Source organism: Phalacrocorax aristotelis, chromosome 2, assembly GCF_949628215.1.
Source record: "Phalacrocorax aristotelis chromosome 2, bGulAri2.1, whole genome shotgun sequence".
Lineage (NCBI taxonomy): Eukaryota > Metazoa > Chordata > Aves > Suliformes > Phalacrocoracidae > Phalacrocorax > Phalacrocorax aristotelis.
In genome coordinates this window covers 38,455,885-38,470,333 of record NC_134277.1, presented here as the reverse complement: position 1 = coordinate 38,470,333, position 14,449 = coordinate 38,455,885, and the positions used below count along the sequence as shown (strand labels likewise).

Genomic DNA, 14,449 nt, shown 5'->3' with positions numbered 1-14,449 from the left:
ACAGCTTAAGAAGAATTAGTTCCTACCCAGTCTAGTTCATAATCCAGCATTTAGGCATGACGGGTACAAGGTCCTGTTTCAGTAAACAAAACAAAATATGATTAGCTTCACCCATCACATTAATACCTTAATCCGCAGCAAGGCATACTGTCTGCAGGCAAAGCTACTGCCCAGGGAGGATTTTAAACCGTAGATCAGGAGCACACTGAAAGGTTGGCCTTGGGGACTTTAAAACACAAGCGCAAATGTAACAGGAGATACTATTTCAGAACAGTGAGTTTTGTCAACAGTTGCAGAAGCACCGTGTTTTTTAACTATTTAACAGTCCCGTCCTTGAAAACATTTCTCAGTTACCAATACAGGAAATTTTGTCACAACTCTTTTTCTTTTTTTTATATTGGAAGGCTTCACTTGGCACATTTTTTTTCTTTCTTATGCTGCTTTCATTGCTTTATTGTGAAGGACAAGATGAGAAATTGCTGTTGAAAGCTCTGCAGAGATGCGACATTTTTTCTTTCTGCTCAGTAGTCCAGAATCCGTGCAAAGAAAACCCTTCTGGCCCTGAAGCAATGTCTGTTGCTCTGCTGAAGTGATTCCTTTCCCAGCCAGCTTGATAGGAAAACACGGACTTCAAACTGCTTATTTAACAAAATATCTGCAGTCATTAAGCGTTAAGTAGCTAAACTTATAGATTCAGTGGCCCTGATCCTGCCCTGACTGCCTGCACCAGCCTCCTGTCTGAAATCAGTATGGAAACCTCGCAGACTTGGGCCCAGAGCTGGTACCCAGTGCGACGTCCTTCCCAAGGCCACCAGCTGTCCCAGGACGCCACTGCTGTTTGGGCAGTGCTCACTTCCATACACAGCGGTTGCTGCAACGGCTGAGCCAAGTACCAAACCGGGGCCAGGGGTAAGACCTTTATTCCAGCAGTTTCTCCCTTTGCACCAGTTGTACCACCACATTTCACAGGCACAGAAATGCACGTTATTTGTAAAACAAGAAGCAGCAGAAGCTCCATCCAAACGCAGTCCCCAGTCTGCATCTGAGGAAAGCCGGCCACCTTTGTGGCCGAACCTCTCCTGCTTGGCTGATGCACTGTGTTCATGGAGAAAGTGAGCAGCGCCTGTCTGACAGCCGTAGGAAATGCACCCATCTCCCCGCAGCCAGTTCTGCCTTTCCGCTGGGATGGAGAGCTGAGCGATGCTTGGACCGGGATTCTCAAAGCCACCAGTAGGATCTGGACCCTTAACTCTCATTAAGTCGAATAAAAATTAGTGCTGATGACAACTGGCTAACCACAATTTCTCTCACCTCTCTCCTCCTCTGCCAAAGCTGTCCAGCACTTTTAGGTAAATTATGAGGTTCAGTTAATATGGATATTTTACTCTTATAATTAGGAACATGCTCATTACTGATTTATTGTTTTTCTTTTCTGGTATGCTTTCACTCTTACATCTGATAGACATATTCAAATTAATTTTATTATTATTACTGTTCAATCTAGTAATGCATACAAGGCAAATACAATAGCCCACAAGCCTACATAGTTCTGATATGGAAACCACTTCTTTTCTTTTTTATTTTAAAAAGAACCATATAGATTCTGCCAGGAAGGCAGGCACAGCCAAGCCACACATATTATATTTTATTTAAATATATTTTATATTTTATTTAAATGTTATAAAACTATGTATCCAGTGAGGGGTGGAGGGAGAGGGTAAAAGAAAAAATTAACAGGTCAAATAAAAAACTGTATTTTTAAGTTAGATTATTTTCATTGCTGGCCTGCTTTTTATACCTCCTTTCAGAGCTCATAAATCTCTACAGGTAAAGATCAATGCCTTGCAAAATTCAGGTAGAGAGGCATTGGCTGCACCGAAAAGACCTGCCTTCATGCAGCCCTCCAGCAGTTCAGTGCACACTGGTGGTAATGCACACAGTATTGCACTCTGAGTTATAAAACGTTGAATACTCTGAAACTGCAAACCAAACTGTATGTAAGCAGTATATTAAGGCAAAGGCACCACCAACAATTCCGAGTTCATAATATTCTCAACCTACAGAACCACGTTAATATGCTACATGTGCTATTCTGCATATTTTTACCATGTACACTTACACCTTTATGTTTCCTTCACTTTCTAATGCAATATATTTTAATACAAAATCAATGTGTGTTTTTGGTGGGCAGCTAAAAGGTTTTATCCACTCAGCTCTGAATCTAAGACAAAAGCGGTAGTGATTTAGATGTTCACTCATTCATTTACTAGGACAGTTTTAAAGCATTAGGTGATAACCTAACTGAGAGGTGCACCATGAGAGAAACTGAGATTGTTGTGATAAATTAAATCAGTTCTGGGTTATTACCTACAACACTTTAATATTTGAAATAACATCCTCCTGAAAAAATTAAGCCAGGAAATGAGCATCTTGTGCGGCAGAATATGGCTTTCTATAAATGCCAGGTAATACAAGCTGATTAAAATACAAATAGATAAATAAACTGCATATTATAGAAACATTAATGCAACACACATTCTATATGTGTCTGTGTATGTGCTTGTATATGTATGTATTTATCAGACTGGCTTCCATTTCCTACCACAAACTGATTAGGGACCAATCGAGGGTGCGAATCTTTTGCCCTCTGTCTGGTTTCTCTAAAAAACCTGGCATCACACAGCATCCATACTTACAATATTTATTCATATTTATTTTACAGAAGCAAATCAAGTGACATGAGTCACTAAATAGTGTTATGACTGCTGCATACCAAATCATGCTTGCATTGCTCGAGTACATACTTTCATGTGCATGAGGACAGAAGGATTTGGTCTCACATCTGGGTCTTACATCTAGGGGAGCCTGTCCTGCATTCTGTCATGTAGGCACAAAGAAAATGCTGATCCATCTGCCATGGATTTGGATGGCTTAAGAATCAGGCCCAAAGTCCCCCAAACTTCTCAAGATACTGCAGCCATTACCTGCAAGCAGCTTAGATGACTTTGCCTAGTGTTCAGCACATATATTCTTTGCAGAGCAGGGCCAGCCAAAGAGAATATATGCAGTGCTGGATGCACCAGCAGTAATAGCATTAGCAGAATCCGGGGAAATCTGAAATTCCTTCCTAATGCAGCACGCAATCCCGCCAGGTACTAAGCACCCTCATTTTCCACGTTTTAAAAAAAGTCACCAGAGTATGCGAAGTCTCGTGCTTTGAGCACAAAGCAAAGTGAAATAATTAATAATAAGAACAAACATGCCTGTAATACAGATGATTCAGATTTAAAATTCATGAACTTACATGTAAGAAATAATTTTGCTCTGATTATTTCCTGCATTTTTTCCACTTTGTGTTCATGCAGAGTATTGTTAATAGATTTGTATTTTTCAAAGCAGTGGCTAAATGAAGAGGCTGTTTACATTACAGGTATGCTCAAACAGAAATGAAGTATAAAACTAGAATATATGCTGTTGAAAAAAACCCGCATTTAAAAAGAAGAAAGGTCCTGGAGCTCTGAATTATGCCTTTTACGCTTAAGAGTTAATGCATGTGGATTTGTTCCACGTCTGGAAGTGTGGCAGAAATCCCCTAAGAAGCAAAGGGGCTGCTTGTTCACTATACTGTGTTTTGGAACTGATAGCAATTTCTGTCTGAATGAACCGTGCCTTCATACGTTAGGTTTAGGGACAAAACCTGCTTATCCAGATTAAAAAGTAATTTGTATTAATGTACAGTTTCAGCTAATAAAGCACAGAATTCTCACCATATGCACCAATAATTTAATCTTGTTCTTAAGTAGCCTCACGCTTCCAGTAAAAAAAAGGCAGGGGGTGGGGGGGGGGAGAGTAAACTACAGAACCTTTAGTCCCCAAAACAGATGCCAGTTTTAGATTTATTCAGCCAAGGAGTATTTAGCTTGGCTCAGCTATGCTTGAGTTGAAAAAACACTTGCCTATTCCAAAAAGTTTTTAACAAGCTCTGCTGCAGATGCTGTTGCCATTTGGCATGTCACCGTCACTGTGTGGTACAGCAGAGAGAGAACTCTTGACCACAGGTTTTCCTTGGCTGGGGGAGACAGCGTTTTTGGCTATTGCTCTTCTTCTGGCCAACTGGCTGCATGTTTACGGAGTGTGGTTTTAGACGTGGTGTTAACAGAGGTTGGGTTAACAGCCTAACCCAGACCAACAGGGAGGCAAAGGCATGACCCATCCAACCTAAGAAAACCGAGGTAGAATAAGCTCGTATATGTTGTTGCTCTTAACCAAGAGTCTCTTGCATGCACCGTACCTATAGACAAGAAGATATTTTTCTTTGCCTCAGGATAGATGACAACAACTTTAAAAGCTGTACCAGTCATGCAAAGTAGAAATATATAAAAACATGTGGTTGCTTAATCTTTGTCGGCTTGATTTCATTCTCTCACTTATGACAATTTTACCTTGGAGAAATGCCACTGAAAGAAGTTCATTGAAGTTACTCCTGTTTTCCACTATGATGAGATATCTTGAGAGGATAAAAACCCTACAGAGTTAAACTGCAAACTTCTGTCCTCATATTTCCACCAGCCAGCAATTGGCAATACTGAAACTGAAAAAGCCTAAGTGTTTCTACATTGACAAACTCGGTTCCAGGGATATTAGTGCTGAATACCTCCACGAGAGGTAAACTATAAATAGATTATTTTTGTCCAAATTCTGACTCTTCTTTTTGATGGCAACACCTTTGTGTTTGAGAAAAGAAATCCCAGTTTTAGATACGTCATTTGGTCTGCTTTTCTAACACTGCCATTACCCTGACACACCATGCACCTATCTGGAAAACACAAACACTATGTACACTCCCTTCACATCACACACTTTTTACTTCACTCTTTATTAACTGACAATTTTCTTTAAGCCAAGCTGAGGAGCACAGACACCATCAGAGAACCAGCCAGACCATTTGCTTAAATTCTGCACCAAAAATCCTATTTAACACAGCACGGATCAGATAGCCCACCCTTCACTTCAATTCCCTCTCACTGAGAGTTCAGCTAGGACTAGGAACATTGTGGAAGTTCATAGACACAAAGGCAATTTACTGCAATGTATTAAAAAAGAGTATAACATATGACTAAGAATGAAGTAAGCAGTGTCTGGCTACATCCCCCACTGTCTGGGTAACCAGTACGCAAGAGCAATATAAGAAAAGAAAATAATTGGGTTTTAATTTTCTTTTTTTACCATTTTGGCTTCTGAATGCATTGGGGGGACTTGAGGTGAAGCACATGGATTATTGAGGTTCGGCCCCTGCATCCCCATGATGTTGGAGTTCATTGACATTTGTCGCTCCATCTTTAAAAGAAAAAGAAAAAAAAAAGGTTTGAAAACATCTGGAGACATTTGCAAAAATTTACGCTCAGTTTCTATTTAAATGGACTCGGCTTTATTTCTTCAAGTCATGACTGGAAAAATAACAATCTGTGTCGTGAATTGCATGTGTGTATGCATGCAGGCGTGTGTTTCATCAGAATCAGCCCTGAAAACTCACAGCCAATTATGAAGAAAAGGCTTCTTTACTAAACAAATGTAGCAGCCACCCAGGTTTGCGCTTTTTTGTAATGATTTTCTCCCTTTCAGTATAACAACACTCGGAGTTAAGTGGTTTTAAAAGCATCACTGTATAAAGTTGTGGCTTCCCCTGTCAGTGCAGCCCAACTTAGCTTGTTAAAAACATAAATAAAAATCTACAATCTCGAGTATAGGGAAAATGAGTTGGCTCTTTTTCCTTCCCTCGGACTGCTCAGCTGAGAAGAGTTTTCCATATGTCTCGTAAGGGAAGCTTTCATGTACTGCTGAGATAGCAAAAAACAAAGCAGAACTCCTCCTGGCTATTCAGAGCCCTTTCTGCAAGCTAATCTCACGAGGCTAGGAGGGAGGGATACAATTTTCAAACAAAACCTAATGGCAGTACGGGCTGGATAAAATAATTTCCTGTAGTGTCTTCCCTGAACAGAGGCAAGCCCTGTTACACTGCTAGTCATTGGTAGGGGTGATAAGTAGGGTTATGGTGTTGATTTCAGCTGGAGCTGAGCATCCTGCCTTGCTTTGGGCCAGCCCCCTGAATCTTTGGCTCATACAGGAAAGAAGCTTCTGGATCCTCCTGAGCTCTTCCAAGCAGGGGAGCTTTTTTTTGTGCCCTGTGGCGAGGCAGTGACTCCCACCTTCCGTGATCCCAGCAAGAATGGGTGCTGGGCCTGTGGAAGAGGGCAACATCCCACTGCCTGCCAGTGGGGAGAAGCAGCCTCTGCCGGGGCCCTTCACCCTCTCCATGGGGCAGGAGCAGCTTCCGCTGCCACCTCTTCTGCAGCCCTTTCAGGAGGGCTGTGGGGCTGGAGCTGGGCCCAGGATAGCCGGAGCTGATAGGGTTCATCTCGCCTCCATGCTTGCACCTCTGGGGTTCTCAGCCAGAGCACACCTGCTTGTCTGCAAGCACAGCTGCCCAATGGGCTCCCCAGCAGCAACCCAAAGCCCCTGAGCTTACACTGAAGCAGGATGTTTTCTCTGTTTCAGGTTCCTTAGGAATTGTGCCAGAAAAAAATTGCCCATAGTGACACACCTTATATTTTCTTTTGTTGAACTTCCTGGTCAATATTCCAGGAAAGCCTTATTGATAAGATATTAATTAATAACTTATTAATGACTGCTCATATAGCAGCTAAACCTGAAACTTTGTGGCCCTGTGGAATGTCCCCCTTGCTCCAGCAGAGCCAGAAAAAGCAGTGCTTTCTTCCCTCCCATGGTTGATCACTCTCAGGTTGCCTTCCAAACATCCTGCAATGAAACAGAAACTTCTCCTTTCCCAGTCCCCTCTTCCATGCCATTCTTACTCACCTCCACCCCTTATCTGCCCAAATGTCTTATATTGAAAGGGTTGTTAAAATCATATAAGAATTTGAAGTTACAAATGCAGAGCACCCTTTGTCTCTTGGTAGATGGGGAATATTCCCAGCTCTGCAGTGCAAAACGAACAGCAATCATGATGAGATTCTAATTAAGTGCAAGTTATCAGGCTGGAAAAGTAAGTCAGATTTCGTTCTTGTTAGCTGGTTATCTCCCACAAACAAGAGGATTACCTGGAGCTCACTGGCATAACTTATGTACATGGCTTTTCCAGTTTTGTCTGACCTGAGAAAAATCTTTTTGTTCCAGCACAGACTTACTGATCTCACCTACATGACCAAGTGTGAGAACAAGAAATTGCAGTCTCATGTAAACTGTTTCTAATCACTCTCACACTAATTAACATGCCATTAACTGCACCAGAAACACTCTTGTGTAAGATGACGCAGAGAAAAAGGACCAGCTTCCTTAGCTCATTGCCCTTTGGTTTTGTAGAAAATCCAGCAGACTTTCACAGAAGTTGAATCAAGAAAAAAAAAACCAAACAACCTTCCTCCCCCCCAAGAAAAACTACACCAAAAACTTACAGGCATGAGTACAGCAGAAGATCCAGGCATGGTGGGGTTGGGCAGGGTGCCAGGCATAGAGGCAGGCATAGGCTGTCTTTGTCGGTTGTGTAGGTGCAGTAGTGAAGACAGAGAACCTGGGACAGGCCTAGGAGAAAAGGAAAGAACGCTGTCAAGGGCTACAGAGACCAAAACAAGCCTTACCATGCTAGCCATTGCTAGGCACAGGCAACTCTAGACAAGCAGGCACAGAGAAGGCAACCCAGCATTTGTCCTTTCCTGCATAAATCAGTAGAACAGACAGTTTTCAAGAAACAGATGAATCACCTTCCCTCTTTTTGTTGGTTAAAGCACCAGTATAGTTCACCTGATAGAACATGCATTTTAAATGTAACACCTGCTCTCAGTCTATGCACCTCTGCATCTTACAGTGGCCAGCAAAAGATTTCTACAGACAAAGCAGGAAAATTTCCTGGCATACCACATCAATGCGTTGCCGTAAATTCAGCTCTGAGGAGCAAAAATTTCTGGATGATAGTTTTGCAGACAATGACAGAAAATTAAACAGTCTTAAATTAATTTTTATATTTTATCACCTGTAAATAAACTACTCTAAAATGAGTATTTCATCTTGCTCTTGATATTCTCTCCTGTGAAACCCTACCAAGCCTTTGTCCCAAAGAAAGGTTCCTGATTTTACCAATTAGCGTGTCACTGGGGCACAGAAAATGGAAAAAAAAAAAAAGAAAGAAAATTAGGAAAATTACATTCAGATTGAGTAGCTTGTAAAGGCAAAAAGTACAGACTACAGAAAAGCAGAGTGAGTTATTTTGGCAAAAGGAGTTCAAAAGGTTTAGAAGGATTTTTCTAAGTACAGCACAGGGAAAAGAGTGCATGTGAGAAAGCAGGCCCACTCACAAAGAAGAAGAATCATAAAATTAATTCATTAAACAAAGCTGGGACTACTCTTTGAAAATAGTCTTTAAGAATGTGGTCTTGGGAGTTAGTTAAATTAATCAGCTTTTTTTTTTTTTTTTCCAGTCTTGAAGGATGTATGAGTTGCTTGAAGTTTGGGGTAAATATAACTTGGTACCTTTTCAAAAAGCATGGAGGTAAGAAAGCTTTCACATACAGTGCCTCAACAAATATTGCTAGTATAAGTTAATATGTTAAATTCTCACAGAGCAGGATGCTCTGCAGTATAGTACACAGTTTACACTGTTTATTAGGCAGAAGAAATACCACTAAAGGTATGAGAAGGACCAGAGAGAAGGGGGCATAGTCTGGGAGATTGAAGACCCTCTGCAGAGGGGAGCATGGACAGAGTCTAAAGACACTTGGAGCCTCTAAACATCAGGGATGATTTTCAGCCTTGGCAGAAGCATCCTTTGCTTCAGTGACAAATCCACAGCTAGCCATGAAAGCCTCAAAATCAGGCTGAGTTGATCAGGGAAGCAGAGCCATAACCTCAGAGCTGCAAGGGGGAAGACAGTCGCTTCTCCTGCTTGGTCTGAACTGTGTCACACCAAAGGATGGGGCTTTACTTCGCACTCCTCCAATTGTAAGTGATACTGGCAATCATTAATACATACATCCCTCCTCCAACTTTAGCTGTCACTTCCACTTATCTAACAACAAGCAAAGAGGCCAAAGGCTGTGAGCAATGGGATTCACAGCCATCCCATATGGAGGACATCACATACAGACTCCCAAAGCGGAGTTGCCTGTCTCATGGCAACACCGGCTTCTTCTGACCTGTAAGTCTCATCCTCTGCTGCCCGGAGCTCAAACCACCTAATCCCCTCTTCCCTAAAACTCCCCAGTATTTCCCATCCTTGGGTTTCCAGTCCTTCAACCCTCCTTTCTTCAAGCCTGAGGGGAACCCCCAGAAACATTTCTGTCCCAACAAATGCCACCTTGAAGTCCCTTCCCTGCCCACTCCCTCAAACCCAGACACCCCTGCTCCTCCCACCCCTCTGCCCTCAGCTGCCCTCTCTTTAGCAGCTGCACATGACTGAACCCATCCTTTTGTCTTGGCTCTCCATGGAGAGAAAAAGCCTGTGTTTTGAAGGATGTTTTAAAAATCCTCCCAGACACATAACAGTACTTATTCAGAAGGGAAAAAAAAAAAAAACCAAACTAACAACAAACATATCTCAGATGCAGACAAGAAGCTCTTCCTATGCCTCCCTGGTTATCTGCTGATGGAAGGATACGAAGTACCTAACATCATCATATACCCCGAAGAAACTCAAGACAATGTCTCCCAAATATGGGGTGTAACCCTGTGAGAGGGTGCAAGAAGTTCTGTGAGGGAGCATGAATCATCTTCAGGGGTCTCTACGGTCAGCTCAGCACAAGGCTAAGCCTGGGGACCTGCGGAGGTGGTTTAAATGGAATGGATGTAGTGCAGTAAAAATGAGCTCAGAAAATATACTTTTCTCTATATCCCCCGATCCATCCACTCTCCACTTAAAACACAGCTGCTCCACAGCGCTCATTGTCACAAGAGGACTGACTAATCATTAGGAGAGGATCAAAAATAGCATGAAAAGCAGATTTGGTGATCCTTTGAAAATAAAAAAGTGAGAAGATACCAGGCTGAATGTGAGGAGGAGAACAATCTCAGTTTGGTTTCCAGAGCCTGTGGTGACCCCCATAGGCAGGGTCCACTTCCCACAGGCCCATCCTCACCGTAACTACAGTCCTGCAGAGCACCACCAGACAACAAGCTCAGACAGGTCTTTTCTATCTCATACTTTAAAATCCATGCAACAGCTGCCAGCCAGAAAAGCTGAGACCCCCATGCTGGGGGGGCTGAGAAGCAGAACAGAGTGTGCTGCGGCCCCTACCAGGGACGCACCCTGCGTTTCCTCCCAGGAGAGAGGGCAGGGAGGAGTGGGCAGGAAAGGAGAAAGAGCTGGAGCACTCTCACGGCTGTCCTGGGATGAGACTGAGGCGTGCACCCACCTGCCCACCAGAGCTCTGGAGCCCTCCAGGTCCAGACACAACCTATGGAAACTGTGCTGGCTAACAGGAGCAATGCATTCAATAAAAATGTCACTTGAGTTTTCAGTGGGACCAAAGTAAAACAAGTACCATGACAACATCCCCCCCGCCTTATTCATTCTGAGACTGTCCCACATACAGACCCTTTGTACAATTCACCAGTTTCATAATAAGCTTAGGTGTTAGGCTGTTTGACAGAAACTTATTTTGGCCTGACCTATGCAATTTGTGCAAGTGATTCTCAAGGGACTGCACGGTTTGAGTTTTGCTTATATGTTCCAGAGCCAAAAAAATTTCCAAAATTGCTTTAATGAGTTTGGGAATATGGGACTTGGGCAAAAGGGAATTATTGGTATTTATTAAAATGGCAAAGAGGCTTCCTTGCTGTCCCCAGTTTCACCTTTAATGCTGCTTTGCTCTGGGGGTCTGCATACGCTTTACACTTGGCTAGAGGAAAAAAAATCTTCAGTACTTCAGGTATTTTTTCTTGCTACAGTCCTGCTACTCTGTTCCCAAGGGTGTTTTTGCAAAGAGGTGCAGAGCAGTCAGAGAAACCTTGTGCTTCAAGGTTGACCCTCTTTGTCAAAAAGTCTGCACTGCTCCTGCCACCAATACAAGTGCTACATAAGGCACACCAGATTCCACTCCACATCGGGGAAGCTGACATTGGCCAATACTCATGGATACTTCTATTGCTTCCACATTGACTACAGGTCATTGATTAGCACGTGCTCTTGCGCACTCACTCGCACAGAGCTCAGGGAACGTGCGTGGCACAGAACCGTACAGGCTGAGATACTCAGTTTGTCTTAAGACATTTCTTCTCCTTCCAAGGACAACATAATCTCTTTTGTTGTTGCTTTCTATCCTGCAGCAAAGAAAGTCAGTGAGAGTTTATAATTGTTATTTTTAACATTGGACACGTTGACTCTGCTCCTCTCTTTGTAAGTGCTGAGGAGGTGCTGCCTGCAGCCTGTCAGTCAATATTGCTGACTGAGGATTTTAATTCCTTGGCACCTGTGTTGCTAAAGAAATAGGGTTGTTGGGCAAACAGCCCATAAATAAAGGACAGATAAGAGAGAACTGGCAAGTGCTCAACCTTACTAAAAATCTGGCCATGTGTGGGGTTTTTCCCAAATTTAAGAATTTTCCGTGTGTTCCAGCAGAAGCCTGCTGTTGGACATGATGTGGTCTCAGTCAGCATTTGTACACTATCTCTTTGGGCATACATGGCCAGGATGTATAGTGTTACCGTGGCTTAGTAAAATACCACGTTAGTCAAGCTGCAGTAATTGACCACGTTGGCTCCCCTCCCTCTGCACAGTCGCGCTAAAACCGTGAGTCATCCTTACTAACATTTAAACAGATGGGTGGTACCCTGCTAAGCCATGGTGACTCGATCGTGTTCCATCATATGACTCTACCCAACGATTAAAGATAACTCCACTAATGTAATCAAATATCTATGATAAATACTTTGCTAGGTGCCTTATTTATTAATATTAAATATTATGTCTGCTATGATGCAACACCTATCTGACCCAGTTTTCTAGATTGTCTGATGACTAAACGCCACATTAGTCTATTAAAAGACTAGGCTTCCCTTAGCGTGTAGTCTTCAAGGACAGTTTCTACAGATGACAATTTGCTGCTGAGGTCTCATGAGATTAGGTTCATACTGACCTAGACCATTCAGGGCTACATGCAGAAGGACTGATGCTATTTAAAGTATCACTGCGGTATGTTTTCTATTATGGTAAAGCACTCTGGGTCAGTGGGTCTTACCATGATGTCTCTTCTGCTCCTTACTCTCCTGCATGTGGCATTCATGAAAGGTCTACAAGAATACTACACCAGAATCCAGTTTGTTCTATTTTAGTTAGCTCTGGTGTGGCAGATGCACTGGAGCAAAGGAACTCATCTCTTCTCTTTCTATGGCCTCCAGACCCAGCCAGCTTACATAGGAGCAGCCCACAGGTAGCTGGTTTTGCTGTAGCAATTTGCCAGGTTGGGTCAGCACTGGCTCAGGGATTTCTGCACCACACTCCAGTTATGCAACACAGACTTGCCCAGGCTTTCATCATTTTTATATATATCTGTATGTATATATATGTATGTACATATATATATATATATATTACAACAGTGCCTGGAAGCCTTGGTTTAAAAACCAAGTGTGAGGTCCTGCCCCAAAAAAGCTTATAGATCAAGGATAAAATGAAGGAGAGTGAGTGGAAGCAATAAGGAGACACAGGTGAATGAGGCAGCAATGATACCATTATGATCAGTGTAATGAGGAGCAACCACTGCATACCAGAAGCCTGGATCTTTTCAGGGTATGTCAGTATGTGCATGCAGTGGCTTTCAGGCTGAAGCACCCAAGGGCTCAGCTGGCTACAGGCTACCCCCTGAATGTCTCATGGAAAAACAGGTATTGTTGCAATTAAACTTTTCATTGCTAAAAAGTAAGTTCACTGGATCATGTGGTTCGAAAGACCAGCTGCAAACTACTTCCACAGCAGCTACGGAGGCCAGAGTACCTGACCCAATATTGGTTTCAATATTTGAAAACTTCAGAGGGTAAAGACATGGAGGGGATGTTTTAACCTGAGAAAAGAGTACTGACTGGAGGTGTTGCCTCCCTTACTGCTGGTCTGCTGTTGTTTGATCCACAGTGCCATTATTTAAGCCTATCAATCCAACTATAGCTTTCCTCATTTGTGGCCCATTATTTGAGGTCCTCACCCCCACACCCCCACCCCCACTCCCTCAAAGTAGGGCAGCTCTGTCTAGTCTCCTTGTATTCATTTGTCATTCAGGGGAGGAAAGAAAAAAAAACAAACACAAAGGAAAGCCACAACAAAGCATCAGACAAGCACTTGGAATACCTCGCATAGTTGCAGGGACCTCACCTGACCTGCTGTATCCCATGTTTAATGATGTTTTAATCTCAGCATCACCAGAGAGCCAAGCTTTCCAAGAAGTGGGAGGTTTGTGTCACCAGGTTTTTCAGAAAGCCAAACCATATTCAGGGGAAAACTGGCACCTAAAATTAATGGCTCTCTGCCAACCTAGTAAAGATCCTTGTTTGTATTTCTCAGACAATTCAGACATCTGCATTATGTGGGTAGATTATTATTATCAGTAGCAGACATTTATACTGTGGTGGTGCCCAAAGGTCCCAGTCGGGACTGGGAGCCCATTGAGCCTGGCACTGTACAAACACAGATAAGAGACAATTCTTACACCGTGTGTTTACAATCCAGAGACACAAAACAGATGAAAAGTAGAAGACTGAGATAGAACACACAAGCAAATAAATATGCTAAAGAATTGGAGACAGTTTAATGGCACTTCTCTGGTTACTTTTTTGTTTCTTTGTATGTTTTTTATTTAACTCATATGCTCAGAAATGACAGGACTGAGGAAGTTTACAAGAGGAAGGGAGTAACTAAGATTGAGACACAGGAAGGGCAATACTCTAGAAAGGGAAAATTGTGGCTCATAACTTAGAGGATTTGGGGAGCATCCAGACAAAGCTATTCTTTCTGTAAAGGTTTTTAAACAGTGCGCATATATTTTCATATACGTGTAACCCTAAGGTATTTTTCCAGTGTTGGACAAGAAGAGATTTCAGCCTGGGAAAGAGAAACTAGCTGATGGTAAAAACACTGGCAAAGTGAAAGTGATGCTTGACACTATAATGAGAAACTGGAGGACTGAGATAAGATAAGGCTAAGCTGTGAAAAGTCTTAAAGACAAGAAGCTTGATTCAGAAGTGAAGGGAAAGCTGATATAAGTGTTTGAGGAGAGCTGGCACAATTAAGATAACAAGCTATACGTTGGCACAGAGGTAGAAGGAATTCAGCAACAAGCGCCACAAAAGGAGCAAGATGCAGCAGACAGATATGAAATGATACGTACAAAGTCAAAAGCAAGCAAGTCAAAAGCAAGATGTTACTTCTCAGTTCACATATCCCTTGATGTCA

General features: G+C 42.6%; 1 protein-coding gene across 2 annotated transcripts in view; it reads right to left on the bottom strand.

The window, feature by feature from the left end:
* CREB5 (cAMP responsive element binding protein 5) overlaps positions 1-14,449 on the bottom strand; it is a 257,654-nt gene that overhangs the window by 63,643 nt on the left and 179,562 nt on the right. For both annotated transcript variants that reach the window (XM_075083142.1, XM_075083143.1), the window contains 2 exons: positions 7,473-7,599; positions 5,227-5,337 (listed from right to left, as the gene is read on the bottom strand). In XM_075083142.1, coding sequence (XP_074939243.1) covers positions 5,227-5,337; positions 7,473-7,599 — 238 coding nt within the window. The remainder of the gene's footprint in view (positions 1-5,226; positions 5,338-7,472; positions 7,600-14,449) is intronic.